Source organism: Oncorhynchus clarkii, chromosome 32 (assembly GCF_045791955.1).
Source record: "Oncorhynchus clarkii lewisi isolate Uvic-CL-2024 chromosome 32, UVic_Ocla_1.0, whole genome shotgun sequence".
In the NCBI taxonomy this organism is placed as follows: domain Eukaryota; kingdom Metazoa; phylum Chordata; class Actinopteri; order Salmoniformes; family Salmonidae; genus Oncorhynchus; species Oncorhynchus clarkii.
The window spans coordinates 37,006,908-37,024,346 of NC_092178.1; the positions used below are offsets into that span (position 1 = coordinate 37,006,908).

General features: G+C 44.7%; 1 protein-coding gene across 3 annotated transcripts in view; it reads right to left on the reverse strand.

Annotated features, from left to right (window-relative positions):
• Positions 1-1,002: 1,002 nt before the first annotated feature.
• LOC139391584 (RNA-binding motif, single-stranded-interacting protein 3-like) overlaps positions 1,003-17,439 on the reverse strand; it is a 345,137-nt gene continuing 328,700 nt past the window's right edge. For 2 of the 3 annotated variants that reach the window (XM_071138959.1, XM_071138961.1), the window contains 3 exons: positions 11,716-11,826; positions 5,899-5,988; positions 4,254-4,382 (listed from right to left, as the gene is read on the reverse strand). In XM_071138959.1, coding sequence (XP_070995060.1) covers positions 4,254-4,382; positions 5,899-5,988; positions 11,716-11,826 — 330 coding nt within the window. Of the gene's footprint in view, positions 3,879-4,253; positions 4,383-5,898; positions 5,989-11,715; positions 11,827-17,439 lie in introns of those variants that run through there. The other variant, XM_071138960.1, reaches the window with a different exon arrangement.

Here is a 17,439-nt window from a genome sequence, read left to right on the forward strand (position 1 = left end):
ATGGATATGGTATTGATGGGAGGCTGAAAGGGGTGAGGCGGAGACGTTTACAGGCTAAAGAGGCTAATTGGGGACAAAAGGCTGACAACAGAGGCTTTTTAGGCTTGGTTGAAAGGTTACCGTCAACATGTTGTAGTGTACTATTCTGGCTAGAAAAGAACCCATTAGGTCAGAGTACAGTAGTGTTTACCCAGCCCGTAAAAATGGAATCTAATAGGGTTCATTATCAGATGGATCTTGAAGAGAGATAACGTTTGCTAAAGCCGATAACACTACCTACCGTATGCTTCCATATGTTGGTTCGGTATGTTCAACGTTCAGATGTTAAACAAAGAAGCACACCAGATGCTAACGTGTCAACGCTAGTCGTGAATTTAGTTCCTGTCCTAATAGTGCTGAGCGATTAGTGCTTTTTGAGATTGGTTTGGTTTTGGGTCGATTATAAAAAGGACTAAAATCACAGTGTACAATTTCTCTATATTTTTTTTGTTGATTAAATGCACTCTGAATTATGTGGGTTGAATGCTGTAACAACACAGAATAATACAATTATTAAAAGTCCAATGATGGTAATGACTACCCATTACTGCTTATCACTTAAATATAAACTGGGTGGTTCAACCCCTGAATGCTGATTGGCTGACAGCTGTGGTATATCAGACCGTAAATCACGGGTATGACAAAACATTTATTTTTACTGCTCTAATTATGTTGGTTATCAGTTTATAATAGCAATAAGGCACCTCGGGTTTGTTTTGGAAAATCGCCAATGTACAGTGCATTCAGGAAGTGTTCAGACCCCTTGACCTTTTCCACATTTTGTTACGTTACAGCCTTATTCTAAAATGGATTCAATCGTTTTCCCCCCCTCATCAATCTACACACAGTACCCCATAATGACAAAGCAAAAACAGGTTTTTAGAAATGTTAGCCAATGAATAAAAATACAACAAACTGAAATATCACATATACATAAGTATTCGGGCCCTTTACTCAGTATTTAGATTGATGATATTTTATTTGATCCATTTTAGAATAAGGCAAAAACGTAACAAAATTTGCTAAAAGTCAAGGGGTCTGAATATTTTCCCAAACGCACTGTACCACAGCTAAGGGCTGTATCCAGGCACTCCGCGTTGCATCGTGATTAAGAACAGCCCTTAGTCATGGTATATTGGCCATATACCACACCTCCTCGTGTCTTATTGCTTAATTAACCCATGTGACCTACTTGTGTGTATGCACTGACATGTAAATTGGAAAGTCTTTTTTTTTTCTGTAATGTATTTTTCGTTATGTGTCGCGACCTCACTAAGACTAGCTGTCGGCTAATGGGGATCCTAATGAATCAAACCATCATTTATTCACATTACTTTAGTATAATAGAATATTTCAGTTGTGTATATTACATTTGTTTTATTTGATGACTTTATTGTTTCATTTCAAGTCATCATCTCGTCTCTATAGAGCTGCTGCCTATACTGTCAAATACTGACAAAAACACAATTTTGTAGTTCCTCAAAGTAAATATAGCATAATTTTTTACGAGTGCTGAATATCAACTATCAATCACTTAGATCATGTATTTTCAGGTAGAGATACCTCACGAAGCAACAGCTGCTCTCTATATCACCTCACGATTGCACATTCATCTCTCTTCCCTAGCAGGCGTAAAAGAAACAGACTGGAGTAGTAGATGTGCAATGGATTATGGTCATTGTAGTTAACTACCACATTTTATGCGCTTAACTATGTAGAATATTGGTCTGTTGGAAATTCCAATCCCTATTTCATCGCACAGTTCAGGCTAGATCCGATTTATCTCCAGATAAATGTGCGCATTGAGCTCACAGGGGGGGGGGGGGGGGGGAACGAACAAAATGGAATTCAAATCATTTCACCAATTAGTTGTTTAAAAAACGAAAAATTAATCTACATTTCAGTTAATTGCTCAGCACTACTTAGGACATAGCGCCTAGGGGAGCAGGACATGTTTTATTTACGTCAACACATACAGTTTTGGTGTTTGTTGTTTGTATAACAGGAGAGGGGGTGGGGTGGGGGGAATGTAGGGCAACATTGATGAGACTCCCTGGGAGGGAATACATTTTTTAAAAAAATCAGTTTCATTCCGTTATCATTGATTCAATGAGATAAAGAGACAACGCAGAGGCAGAAATCAGTGAGCCCAAAAAAAACAGAGGCGTCGCATCAATGACCAAGTAGGAGCAGGCTGCAACATTCCACAATTCTTCCTATAGTGTTTTGTCTATTGTTGACGAGTGGAATGCCCGCATGGCTGGCGAAAGTGTTGTGGAGCACGACAGTTGAGAGACGGAAAGACAATTGAAGTGGTGGAGAGGGACATTAGGTCGGACTGCCACTAGTTGCATCACACGCCCAAATACTGTTTGACGTCAGCGTGATAGTTTCGACAAACGTGGAAGTTAGCTTAAACCAACAAAAAAAAGAAAAATCGGAAACGGAAGGAAAAGTAAAGACTGGTCCGGCCATCAAGGTCAAATTAAAAACAACCATGACAACAGCAACAACAACAACAACAATAACAAACATCAACAACAAAATCAAACTGAAAAACTAAAAAACTCTGGATCAGAGTGTCTCTTCATCTTTGGTATAAAAATGGCCATCCTTGGGCTGCATTTGATCCACAACTAGGAAAGACTACAGAAATTGTCAACAATTTCTTCTATTGCTTTTGCTCTGATTGGTTTAAACCGTAAGCTCCTGCTGTAGGCTATCTACGAAGTATAATCACTGCAAGCATTTTTTCCACAGTTTTTTTGTGTGTTTGTTTTAGACTTTTTTTCTTCTTAATTGTTTTTTGTTGTTGCAGTGTGACAAGCAAAGCGGGCTAAAAACATCTGAAAGCTCATAAAAAAAGGTCAAAGGTTGCAGATAAAAAGCGCTAACGTCATCAACGGCAATCTTGCCATAAAATTATATAATTATGATCATAAAAAACAAGTTCAGCATTTGCAACAGACTGCCTTTTCTACAATGCAGTGTCTTTTTTCCCCTCCTAATTCTGAATAATCTCTTCAAAGCTTTATCTTCTCCCCCTCTTTTCCTCTGCAGACATTTAGTTTTTTCTCTAACACTCAGTTACCTCTGACATAATTATTTATCAAAGTTTTCTTCTAATGAAGAAAAGAAAAAAACTCTTCTCTATTAAATCTGTACAGTTTATGTGATAGATCTTCTTTTTTTATGTCTCTAGCTCAACTCCGGCAGTGTCTTGTACCATCACCGTGGTCCAAGAGACTGATTTAGTTTGCTTTTTATTTTCAACGAGACGCCAGACTTAACTCTCTGTAAAAAGTCCTCTGACACCCTTAAAATTAAGGCCATGAAGATTCAAGAAAGAAAAACAGTTGTTTTGAATATATCTAGAAAACTAAAATTTTACACGAGAAATCCCAAAAAAAAGAGTGAAAAGAAATCGTAGCTTAATATCTGAGGAAGACAATCTCTGTGTATCTCAAACTTTGACTCCCCTTTTTCTAATTACAAAATAAACCTCATCACCTACCTGCGCGTTCAACATTTCAATTCGTTTTTGTATTTTTTTGTACTTTTTTTTTTCAGTTGAGAAATTTCTTGAAGAAACAACTCAAGCTCAAGCCCAGTCCACCAGGCATGTTCTCAGACTAAACATTTTCACAACTTTGCACTGTGCCCAGCGACTCCACCCCCACCCCTCCTCTCTTCCAGGTATGAAATGGAAAAAAAGTGTCTATTTTTTGGTGCCTGGGCAATCTGGAAGCAATCCCTCTTCTCTCCGCATTCTCAGTGCAGCCAACCCCTCTGTTTCAAGGCAACGCTGTCACAGGAATATTCTCCGCGCCGGTCGCTATCTAATGAGGAAGAGAAGAACCACAATGAGAGAGAATAAAGGGACAATTCACCCAAATTGAATTATTAATTCAAAATGCCATATTGAATTACCTTGTAGAATAAACAGTCTATGGACACGGTATGACAACATTTGAACCAGTGTCCAGGTAAACAAAACCAAAGCACAGATTGTACCCTGTCCATAGACTGCTTAGCGAGTAAGGAAACTAATATATCATTTGTAATTTGGGAAAACTATCCCTTTTAAAGGAGTCAACAGCTATAAAAACTCAATGTAAAAGAACAAAGCAGCAATTAGTCAGCTATAATATGGCAAAATAGCAGACAATGACAGCATAATACATGACAGCTATTAGTCATGATGTCAGCAGTACTCACTTGGACTGGTATGAGTAAGCAGTAACAAGGTCACTGGAGCCATCCACCTGGATCTGCTGCTGCTGCACACTCACATCCTGCGATGAGGGGGCCACCGACTGAGGAGAAGCATCCGTGACCACTCCCTATGGGGACAAGAAGTGGGTGTGAGACAACAGGAAGTGACATCTTCCATGTAACTCAATGTAACCTTTTTTTTGTAAAATGACATCACATTTTACGTACGCTAGCGTTCAAAAGTTTGGGGTCACTGAGAAATTAAAATGACATCAAATTGATCAGAAATGCAGTGTAGACATTGTTAATGTAGAAATTCCATAAAAAATCAGCCGTTTCCAGCTACAATAGTCATTTACAACATTAATGTCTACACTGTATTTCTGATCAATTTGATGTTATTTTAATGGACAAGAAAAATAGCTTTAAACTTTTGAACGGTAGTGTATGTCTCTGCGTAATTATGTACCAAGCTGTTTAAATAAACCTAAACCTATGGATCTTCGTCAACGATTTCCTGAGTAATACTACAGTAACCTTGAGAGAGAGAAAAAAAGAAAAACTATTTTAAAGTCACAAGACTACATGTGAAAGGATATGGGCTTCAATTCCGTATGTACTTTAACCTCACTGATCGTCGGCCATCACGGTCTCATCTCCATCACGTTAACAAGACTCCAAGGATGCTCTCAACACCATGTTAATACATCACCCTCCGAGATACTCCTTGTCTGCAGCTCATCTCAACAGTACAGATATATGATGGCGGCATTGAGGATGGAATAGGTCGAGAGGCAGCAAGAGAACCCCTGGGCTGACTCTCTCTCTCTCTCTCTCTCTCTCTCTCTCTCTCTCTCTCTCTCTCGTGACTTTATGAAGGGCAGCTATCTCCTGATTATCTTCTCCTGTCTGGAGCTGGGGGAGATGGATGGTGGTGTCAGGGCGTTGTCGGCTGGGCAGCCACTCGCTAACCAGAGGCCTGGGGCTGAGGAATGTGTGTGATGAGCACACGGGCCATCCGGGAGAGGGACAGCACCGCCGGCAGTGTGTCTCACTTCAGCGCCTGCCATCTGACACACGACTGATACTCCATTTGAATGGGCCGGACCCGTCAGCCCTCCACACTCGTCATTTCTCAACGTGTGCCCGCCCGCTCTGAACTGCACGCTCGGCACACTCAACAGTAGCCGTGGCAACGTGTGCGTGGCAGTTTTTAAATCGAGCGGATGTTGCCGTGTCAGTGTGTGTGTTTGTGCGTGTCCATCTGTGTGTGTGTGAGAGTGTGTATGCATTCCTGCCCTTAGGAGTGTATGTGTGTGTGCATCCAGTGTGAGTATGTACATGCAATCTATGTGTAGATCTGTGTATATGTGTGTGTGTATCCGTGTGTGTGTATCCATGTATCTCTGCGTCTGTGTTTTTTTTTGTTGGTTTCATTATCCTTGTGGGTACCAGAAGTCTTCACAAGGATAGTAAAACAAGGGAAAAATCGGACAAGTGGGGACATTTCGCCAGTCCCCACAAGGATAAAAAGGCCATTTTAGGCTTAGGGGTTAGGTTTAATGTTAGGGAAAATAGGATCTCGAATGGGAATCAATTGTTTGGTCCCCACGAGGATGTTAAAACAGACTGTGGCTCACTTACTTCAACGGGGACGGCTGTCTGAGGCACAGGAGTGTACTGAGGAATGTAGGTCCCTTGCATAGGCGCCCCGGCAGCCGCAGCAGTCATGTACTGGAACACACACACATCAACAACCTGTTATGTCTTGTCCTTGTCCTAGCTTCAACAACAATCAATTGATCACAGGAAACAGAAACAATCATCGATGCGGGTTCGGTTTATTAACAATCATGCCAGACTGTCGCGATCCAAGTGACTGAACGTTATGGATGACACGTTATGGGTTAAAGAATCATTTTGAAGCCTTGAGACAATTGAGAAATGGATTGTGTGCCACTCAGAGGGTGAATGGGCAAGACAAAAGATTTAAGTGGCTTTGAATGGGGTATGGTATTTATTTATTGTATTTATATTTAATTTAACTGGGCAAGTCAGTTAAGAACAAATTCTTATTTACAATGACGGCCTACCCCGCGCAAACTCTAATCCAGACGACGCTGAGCCAATTGTGGGTCGCCTTATGGGACTCCCAATCACGGCCGGTGGTGAGACAGCCTTGAAGTAGGTGCCAGGCACACCGGATTGTGTCAAGAACTGCAACGCTGCTGGGTTTTTCCACACTCAACCGTTTCCAGAGTGTATCAAGAATGGTCCACCATCCAAAGAAAATCCAACCAACTTGACACAACTGTGGGAAGCATTGGAGTCAAAATGGGCCAGTCTCCCTGTGGAATGCTTTCGACACCTTGTCCATGCCCCGATGAATTGAGGCTGTTCTGAGGGCAAAGGGGGATTGCAACTCAATATTAGGAAGGTGCTCCTAATGTTTGGTATACTCAGTATATATATAATGTCATTGTAATTCCCTTTCCATCCTTAGGAGGGCGCTTTGAGATATACATATGTGTTTTTACCAGAGCTGTCTGACTACGGAAGGCTAGTGAGAAGGGAACCGAGAGGAGAAAGCAGAGACACCCTGCTGATCCTGGACTTCACAGGCAGGCAAATGCCCCCTCCTAAGTGGGAGAGAGAGCAGAAACCAGAGGAGAGCAAAACAGAGCACTCAGATCACCCTGAGTGCGCGCTACACGTGTGTTTTGGTGTGCGTGCGCGCAAACTGTGTATGTGTGTATGTGTGTACGTGCATGTGTGTGCACCCCATGGCCTATATTCCATACCAGGCCTTTTAACAGAGCTGCAGGATGGCCATTTTACAGACGTCCTACATGCTGGGTTGGATGACAGCCACATGGCTTTCTCATGCAAAATAAATGGAGGCTAGTGGGCCTTTGTGTGTGTGTGTGTGTGTGTGTATGTGTGTTTGATTTGACAGTCTATGCTTTTTAATCATCACATGCTTGTGTGTAGGATGTCTACACAATATTCAGATCAATCTAAGCTCTCCCCTCTCCAGTGTACAGTACATGTGTGTTCGTGTGAGAGAGAGAGAGGCTTTTAGCAATAACGCCTGAAAATCCGCCTCTTCCTGTTTCTGTTTTTCACAGGAAAAGGAAGGACAATTCCTTTCTCTTTCTCCCTCCTTTCCCTCGTTTCTTTGCCTCCCTCCCAGTGATGAAACGCATGGCCGTGGCCCCCTCTCTTGGCCCGGCGCCGGTGGAGTGTCATTACCGGCAGCGACGCTAATGGATCGGGTACGGCTCCGCTGCGCAGCGCTAATGAGAGGAGTTAAAGGCCACGGACACGGGTGATTAACTTACCCCTCTCCTCTCCCTGCTGCACAGGGCCACCGACACCCTGGGAGGACGGGTGCGGAGGGAGAGGAAGATGGTAAGGGGAGGAAGGGGGAGGGATGGGAAGATGGTAGGGGGAGGGAGGTGGAAGGTGATGGGGAGATGGTAGTGGGAGGGAGGGGGAGATGGTAGGGGGAGGGAGGTGGATGGGGTGAGGTGGCACGTCTGACTTCCTGACTCTGTAAGACTCTCTCTTGGTTGTCCCCTCTCTCTCTCCCTCCCTCTCACTCTTTCCCTCATTCTCTCTGTCCTTCTCTTTCAGTCCAGAATCCGCTAGAAGAGGGCTATCACATTCCCTGTGTGACCTTCTCTGCTCTGGCGAACGGCGCCCCGTTGCATACCAATTCCTCAGGGCCTTTTGTCCCTCCCCGTAATCCATTAGTTATTCCACTAACTCACCTGTGAAGACTGGCATGAAAGCAAATGGAGGGGAGCGGAACTTAATTAGCAATATCAAAACCGATGTGTCAAGCAGAGACAGGCTTTTGAAATGGTATATCTCTCTGTAGCTTGATAAGGGGGCTTAACAAAGGAACGTCTTCAGCCTCCCTGACCTTTCCGCTAACCCATTTACATGACCCTGACTGTACAGTCCCCAGCGCCCTGACATGTCAGGGGTTGACAGGGAGAGCTGACAGCGCGTGTAAAGTTTGTGGAATAATTGGCTGAAACGAGCAAGATCATTTTGGCCAGTTCATTTTGGCATTACCGCTCGCGGGGGTCATGTCTAGGCCAAATGAAGGTCCTCTAATTGTAGTATAGATAGTATATAGTACACACACGAGATAACGAGTGTGCACGCGCGCACACACACACACACACACACACAAAAAGCCTCGAGCAGATGGCGTGTTTGATGAGCGCGAGGCGGCCTCGGCCTGTGTTCTTAACGAGGGTGGCGTGAGTGGACTCCGTAAGGATCCCTCTCACTGCACTATCCACACAGCCAAGAGCACCAGTGGGGTGCAGGCAAGAAAACTCCCTCTCTATCTGTCCGTCTACAGTACATACCGGGTTCCGGCAGCAACTCGCTGTAGGCAATTAATGGTGGCACAGCATCAGAATGGATACTGATGAGTTCCACTTTAGAGATATTCATAAGATTTGCATCTTCCCTGCGGGGCATTACTAGCCTGATGGAACCAGCCGGCTTGCGGCATTCACCATTCTATTTCACTTCACGTATACGCCTGGGCCTAATACAACAGATACTCTCTCTGCATTTGTATGCAGAGAGAGTGACACTTGTGGTCATCCATACAGAGATGGATGTTTAACTGAAGAATAAATGCTTATCCATATGCTATGGAAATGTCTTGCTGGGCCCTGACGCAGTACTCCCGTCACACCATGCAAGGCCCTTTGAGACCAGGCAGAAAAAAATATATACCATACAAACCCAATCCATTACTATTACAGTCACACTGTACAACAGGATGCCCACTCGTATCCATGCTCATACAACGTCTATGAGGGATGAGGGCTCAGACTAGCCTTGCTTCATCACTGTTATCCACATAGACATAGAATTACTAGACCGGGAATCCATTTCTTCGCTTGTTTCCATTTATCCAGAACGACTTCCAGTTAGTGCATTCACCTTAAGATAGCTAGGTGAAACAACCACATCCTCAGTCCTATTAGGAAAGTCAGTGCTCGTAAGAAAAGCTGTGTGGAGGATGGGTTCTAGCAGCAGCCTGTCTGGTTCTCCAGTCTGATCCAGTGTTAACCTGTAGGAGGGTGAGCCTAAGAACCCGTCGCCCGGAGGGACATCGCTGCTCCCAGGGAGGATAAAAAGGGACAGCATGGTGCGCTAATCCCTCTTTACTGGGGACGAGTCCACTGAGTTGACCAACAACCTGTCTGTCAGCCACTGTCGCCATGACGACCAGAGCTGGATGTGAAGGATAGCTTAGGGGGAAGGAAGGTCACCTCTTGTCATGTCCCAACTGTGTCACTGTGCTGAAGGCACTGTCGGGTTTAAATACGAAGGGCAGAATCTAACAAACGGGTGAGGGGCCATTGGCAGAATAATATACATGAAAAGTAGCAATATCAAGCATTTGAAACAATATCTAGGAATGCCAACTGAAAACAAGAACAAGACAATAACGTTGTCAAAGTGAGTTGAGGTTACCGCCACATTTTGATAGCGGAGTAGAACTGTGTTGACCTTCAAAGCCGTTTCGTAACGAGGAACTTTCCTCACCACCGTTTAACGGGTGCCGACATTCCTATACTCATTCTTTACCGTAAAAACACGTCTGTATTCTCGGAAACCTACGGTCACCGCTCCTGGGGCAGAATGGGAACACTTAGTTATTTCCTTTGGGAGAAAATAAAAAAGCCACAGCCATGTCACCACAGGGACTTTGAGAACAGCCAAAAGTATTCTGAGGTGTGGCGGCCATTTTGGTTGTTGACTGTGAGGACAGACAGGTGCTGACTGAGGCTTTCCTAGGACAGAGCAGCATGAATGACATGACGTAAAACAGCTCACCACATGTAAACACTCCATGTTAAAATCATACGAATATACCTAGTCATAACCTGTTTCCACAGGTTCTTTCTATGAGGCAACCATAAAGGGGCTTTCCCATCTGGCTCCGAAGAAGACACATGGCTTCTTCCCAATAGATTATCAGGGCATTGCATGCTATATGCAGCACACATAATAGTCTACATACAGTGTAGTGCCTCGGGGCTGTAGTCGGGTAGAAAGGAGCTTTTCATTTATATTCATCACACATCAAAACCCATCAACGTAGATTCACTCGCTCCAATCCTGCCTGTTAGCACAGCTGGGAGAGATTAGGGTCATTCTTTCATCCCAGAGCCAACATGGCGTCGCAGTTGCTGACAACTCACCTGGAAACACATGGCGCCGGCGGTAACTGTACAATGCAGCACTGTTTCAATCACGCGATTACACTCAAGACCCAGTGCTGGAGTAAACTAAGCCCCCTCTGCCCCTGGAGACATAGGGTTAGAGAAGGAAGTGGAAGACTGGATAGTGTGTGACACCTCTAAATCTCCTGACACAAGGGGGGGGGGGGGGTCCCTTTCTAAAAGGGGGAAAGCAGGAAGCTGGTTAGAGTGATATGGTTGATGTGTGATTTAGCGGGTTAGAGGAGTCATCATATCGCCTGGCGTTCACAGTGAGGCTCGTTGTTCTAGTCAATGGGAAATCTGTTCAACTTTGGGATATTAAAGGAGATACGCTTGTCAAACATCTTGCTGTTCACACACACCAAGTGACGGATTTTCCATGTTGGACATGGAGACACTTTCAGAGATATATCCACACATTTAATTTAGGTAAACGCAGAAAGAATTTAATTCACCGGTGCCATTGTCTGACCCTTAGACATAGATATTGCTGCTGTAGATACGGCACTGACCGTAGAATCCTGTACTATTAGGTGAGGACATGAACACTACGGTGAAGCTACGGTGGAACCAAATCTGCCGCCGATACTGTTCAAGTACAGAGTTGAGAGTGAGACTACCGTATGTGGCTTGAGTCGATGTAAAGATATAAGCTATGCCCCTGATTACAGTCCGTGAAAGGTAGTGTTTTCCTTGAGTAGAGATGCAGGCTTTCAGAGAAATATGATTTCATGCAGAATGTACCGCACACCCAGAGCTGATTGGTGAAGGTGTTGGGAGGCAGAAGGCAAAACTGGAGAAACAAGAAAAATGATCTGAGGAAGGTCGACTGACCGAAACCTCATCCACAATTAAAGAGACCTTTTCCTGTTTCTCCAGAGAATATTAGTAGATTACGGTCCTATGTGACTCGGTCAGTAGAGCACGACTCTTACAACACCAAAGGGTCGCGGGTTCGACTTCTGCTGGGGCCACCCATACGAAAACAATCTATGCACGCGTGACCGTAAGGACGCTTTGGATGAAAGCATCTGCTATTTATATATTAGATACAGGAGGCATGGTAGGAAAGATAGCTGCCGTCTCGGAGTGATATTATTGGACGTGAATAGGACATACAACGGTGCATTCTCAAAGTGATATGATTTAGCTCAAGTAGACCCAGTATGGAGGGGTCCATGGATGGTACAGTACTCACACTTCCTGTAGTGCCCAGGGACAGATGGTTCATCTGCTGGGAGAGCGGGCCCATCATGTTGGCAGGCTGCATGGACATGGTGTGGTCCATGGCTGGGGTGATCACTGCACCCTGAGGGAGGGGAGAGGGGGAAAGGGGGGGGGGGGGGGGGGGGTAGAGGGCATGTTAAGGCAATAGTGCCAATCGGTGGGAGGAGAACAAAGTGGCATTTTATACATCAATGGGTTGTTGAGCGTCGGCGCAGCAGAGCATCAGAGAAACAATACCCGCTGTTATACCTGTTGATGTTGCCGACGTGCTGTACGCGACTGGTTCATTGATTGTCTGTGGTCGGCACACATCTCTTCCCCTCATGCTATTGCGACACGTGTAGCCCTAACAGGCGGATCAGTAGCGGTAACGTGTTCTTTTTCATAAAGCGCTCTGGATGGAACAAGAGGGAATGTGAAGAATTCATGGCTGCTCTTTCATCGCCTCGTCACGAAGCGAGTTGCTTCTCGCTTCTCTCTACCAGCCAAACCTCTGGAGTGAGGCATTCAGAAACAAAGCCTTTTTCCTGGGCTCCGACTCTTTCCTCTTTTACTCGCTTTTCCCTCGCTAATTTGTCTACTGTGTCTGTCTTAATGTGTGTGTGTGTGTGTGTGTGTGCACACCCTGCTGGTGACTGTGTGGGACGATTGGAGAACAAACTGAGCAGACATGGCCTGTCAGAATCGCTGAGGCTGTCTCCTCCCTGGCGTTCAGAACACTGCTGCTGTGTGGCAGGCCGCTCTCTTTCTCCCCCTCTCTCTCTTTCTCGCTTCCTCTCTCCCATCACTCTCTCTCTTCCCTCACTTTCATTTTCTCTCTCTTTTGTTTTCCCTGTCTCTTTTGTTTTCTCTTTATCTCTCTCCTATTTTTCTCTCTCTCTCCTGCCTCTCTCTCGCCTGTCTTTCTCTCTCTTGCCCATCTCTCCACTCCCTCCCTCTGCACGCATGCAAGGCCCAATCCCTCCCGGAGTTTCATCTCAGCAAAAAAGAAGGGAAGGCGGGCTGGAGAGAGGAGGGTGGAAGAGGGTAATGGAAAAGCGGGTGACAGCAGAGAGAGAGATTGGGAGATAAGGGAGAGGGATAAACAGAGAGAGAGAGATGGGGGATAGAGGAGTGGGGGAGTTAGATGGATATTGGGAGACAGAAAAAGGTGAAGAAGATGGATTGAGGGAGAGACAGGACAGAGCTAAGGATACCTGTAACCGATTCAGCGGCTGACAATGCTTTTATAATGGGAAACGGAGAGTAACGGAAGGGCTTAATTCACAGACGTGTCGGGGAGAGTTAAGCCGATTTATGATTTCGATTTTCTGTGTTTGCGAGAGTGTGTGTGTGTGAGTCTGTCTGTCTGTCTGTGTGTGTGTTTGTCTTTGTGAGTCCAAGGAGAGCCAGCAAAAGAGATGAGAATGATTTGTCTAGTTTGTGTGTGTGTGTTTGTGTGTGTGTTTAAGAATGATATACTAGATAATATATATTCATGAGATTCTGATATGTATGAGGACGTGTTTTTGAGTCTATATTCAATTACTGTTTGTGTCGGCGTGTGTGTATGTCATACGGAGTGTGTGTGTGTATGTCATACTGAGTGTGTATGACATACACACACACACACACTCAGTATGACATACACATACACACTCAGTATAACACAGACATACTGTTTGTGTCGGTGTGTGTGTATGTCATACTGAGTGTGTGTGTGTATGTCATACTGAGTGTGTATGTATGTGTATGTCATACTGAGTGTGTGTGGGTCATACTGAGTGTGTATGTCATACTGAGTGTGTGTGTGTGTCATATTGAGTGTGTGTATGTCATACTGTGTATGTCATTCTGAGTGTGTGTCTGTGTGTCATACTGAGTGTGTATGTGTATGTCATGCTGAGTGTGTGTGTGTGTCATACTGAGTGTGTGTGTGTGTGTGTCATACTGAGTGTGTGTGTGTATCATACTGAGTGTGTGTGTGTGTATCATACTGAGTGTGTGTGTGTGTGTGTCATACTGAGTGTGTGTGTGTATGTCATACTGAGTGTGTGTGTGTGTATCATACTGAGTGTGTGTGTGTATCATACTGAGTGTGTGTGTGTATGTCATACTGAGTGTGTGTGTGTGTATCATACTGAGTGTGTGTGTGTGTATCATACTGAGTGTGTGTGTGTGTCCTACTGAGAGTGTGTGTGTGTGTGTCAAACTGAGAGTGTGTGTGTGTATGTCATACTGAGATTGCGTGTGTATGTCATACTGAGTGTGTGTGTGTGTATGTCATACTGAGATTGTGTGTGTATGTCATACTGAGTGTGTGTGTCATATTGAGTGTGTGTATGTCATACTGTGTATGTCATACTGAGTTTGTATGTGTATGTCATACTGAGTGTGTGTGTGTGTCATATTGAGTGTGTGTATGTCATACTGAGTGTGTGTGTGTGTCATATTGAGTGTGTGTATGTCATACTGTGTATGCCATTCCGAGTGTGTGTCTGTGTGTCATACTGAGTGTGTGTGTCATACTGAGTGTGTGTGTGTGTGTCATACTGAGTGTTTGTGTGTGTATCATACTGAGTGTGTGTGTGTATCATACTGAGTGTGTGTGTGTATCATACTGAGTGTGTGTGTGTGTGTATCATACTGAGTGTGTGTGTGTGTGTGTATCATACTGAGTGTGTGTGTGTGTCCTACTGAGAGGGTGTGTGTGTGTGTCAAACTGAGAGTGTGTGTGTGTGTGTGTGTGTGTGTGTGTGTATGTCATACTGAGTGTGTATGTCATACTGACTGTATGTCATACTGAGTGTGTGTGTGTATGTCATACTGACTGTGTGTGTATCATACTGAGTGTGTGTGTGTGTATCATACTGAGTGTGTGTGTTTGTGTGTGTATCATACTGAGTGTGAGTGTGTGTGTATCATACTGAGTGTTTGTGTGTGTGTGTGTGTATCATACTGAGTGTGTGTGTGTGTATCATACTGAGTGTGTGTGTATGTCAGACTGATTGTGTGTGTATGTCATACTGATTGTGTGTGTATGTCATACTGATTGTGTGTGTGTGTCATACTGAGTGTGTGTCTGTGTGTCATACTGAGTGTGTATGTGTATGTCATACTGAGTGTGTGTGTGTGTATCACACTGAGTGTGTGTGTGTATCATACTGAGTGTGTGTGTGTATCATACTGAGTGTGTGTGTGTATCATACTGAGTGTGTGTGTATGTCAGACTGATTGTGTGTGTATGTCATACTGATTGTGTGTGTGTGTCATACTGAGTGTGTGTGTCATACTGAGTGTGTGTGTGTATGTCATACTGAGTGTGTGTGTGTATGTCATACTGAGTGTGTGTGTGTATGTCATACTGAGTGCATGTGTGTATGTCATACTGAGTGTGTGTGTGTGTGTGTGTGTGTGTATCATACTGAGTGTGTGTATGTCATACTGATTGTGTGTGTGTATGTCATACTGATTGTGTGTGTGTGTGTGTGTGTGTGTGTGTGTATGTATGTCATACTGAGTGTGTGTGTGTATGTCATACCGAGTGTGTGTGTGTGTATCATACTGAGTGTGTGTGTGTGTATTATACTGAGTGTGTGTGTGTATTATACTAAGTGTGTGTGTATGTCGTACTGAGTGTGTGTGTGTATCATACTGAGTGTGTGTGTATGTCATACTGACTGTGTGTGTATACTGAGTGTGTGTGGGTTGCTAACAGGAGAAGCAGATAAACTGTAGCTAGTTAGTTAAAGACGGCGAGATGTCAAACATCAAGGCTGTTAGACGGGCTGTAATGCCCTCGGTCTGATGTGAAGCGGGCTTTACAGACACCCCCCTGATTGAGCTGGCTAACTGTAGAGGCACTGGGCCCCTAATACCAGGATTGCCCACCTTCATAATGTATGTATTGTGCACCACCACCAAAGCACCCGCAGAGGGAAAAAAGGAGGTTAGGCTACTGGTGTTCGGGAAATTGCACAAGTCATTCAGTGTTAGTGTGTGTGTGTTTATGGTGAGCAGCATGCTATTTCAGATAGTCTTTGTGTGCTGCCTTCCATGGCTGCACCAGGTTCCAAGGCCTCGGGCACCTTTCCAGGCTTGTAAGCCCTAAGACGGGAGGCTGGATTGTGGAGTCTATTTCTCTAATCCACAACATGAATCCCACCTAGGGCTAACAGACAGACAGACAGACAGACAGACAGACAGACGTCTGCCCTTGCTTTGCAGCAGCCTGCCTACAAGACCCCACGTGGTGAAGGCTAAGACACAAGTCTGAGGTACAACAATGACCCACTGTGACAGGATGTGTTGGATTTTTTTTATTTTGACTACGCCTAGAGATCCCCCTATCTCGTTTTACCAGACGGTCCTTAACGAACAAAAACGCAGAGAGGGACCCAAGTGAAACAAAAAGAGACGACGAGACAAACTGAGACACTAAGCATTTCTAAAAGATCTTCACACGATACACTACAGCAGTGGGGCTGTATCACACTAAATGATGTGTTATAGCGGACACGTCGATGACCCCACAAGTGAACAACAGCCCACACTGTGGCATGCTCTGCTGAGACTACCTCACCTCCCCAGATGTCAGCCGCCCTGACCGTCACAGCACTTTTACGACATGTCTCTGACTGTCTCACTGTCCCATGTGAGTGCCTGGAAACTCTGGCGTGGTGATTTACAACGTTGGGGGGGTGGGGGTGGCAGCGGTCGCCATGGTAATGGGTACCAAAAAAACAAAACGCTGGCCCGGCGTTCCCTGAAGCAGCCTCCAGAATCTGTGAGGGACAAGGATTGTGTGGGATTTGATTTGAATCTATGTCAGAGCAGTTGATGTTTTATTGAGGTGAGGAAATAGCATGGGGAATGAACACATTTCTCCAAATTGATCTTGTAGAATCAAAATGAAATGTACTGTAAGCGACTCTGACAAAACTGCATTCCACACTACAAGCCAGTAAAACATCAATATCACTAATAATATCAATACTCTGATCCCAGATCTGTTTGTGCTTTTGCCTATACACCATTGTCATTATCAAACCAAATGTTCAGCATGACAATTCCATTAGGAGTTGGCAAGAGAGCAAAAACAGATTGGCACCCAGGCTATATCTTACATCTTCTATACGCCAAACCAACAGTCTACAACTCAGAACAGACATCAACCTTTGTAACCATATTGGCTGGCAGTGACACAGTAGCTGAAGGGAAAAGCAGCAGAGCCATTTTACAGAATGGGCGCGCACACAATGAGAGCAGCTCGAGGACAACCGGAGACCAAGCCGAGGCCCAGGCTCAAATTCTGCCAAACGAATCAAATTCATAACATAAACGTTCTCCCCCTGAACCAAAGTGTATCATACAGTGGGATGATTCCGTGCTTCCCATGAAGGGAGATAGTTGAGGTTTAAAGTCGCTGCAAGAAAGACCAACTATGGTACCATGCAGAGGAATTCAGTGAATATGGTGTAACTTCTACTGAACAAACATGAAAGACATACTAAAACAGCACACTGGAGTGAGCACATATATCAAGGGTGCATACTGCACATCAGTCACTTGGGAAAAACAACAATGTTGCACTTGGCTAGTTTATCTGCTGCAGTAGTTTGGCAGAGTGGAGTGTGTGTGTTTGCCTGTGTGCATCTTAATGTGTGTTTACTGGAGCAGGGGCCATGTGAAGCTGGCTAGGGTTCTAAAGTGCATA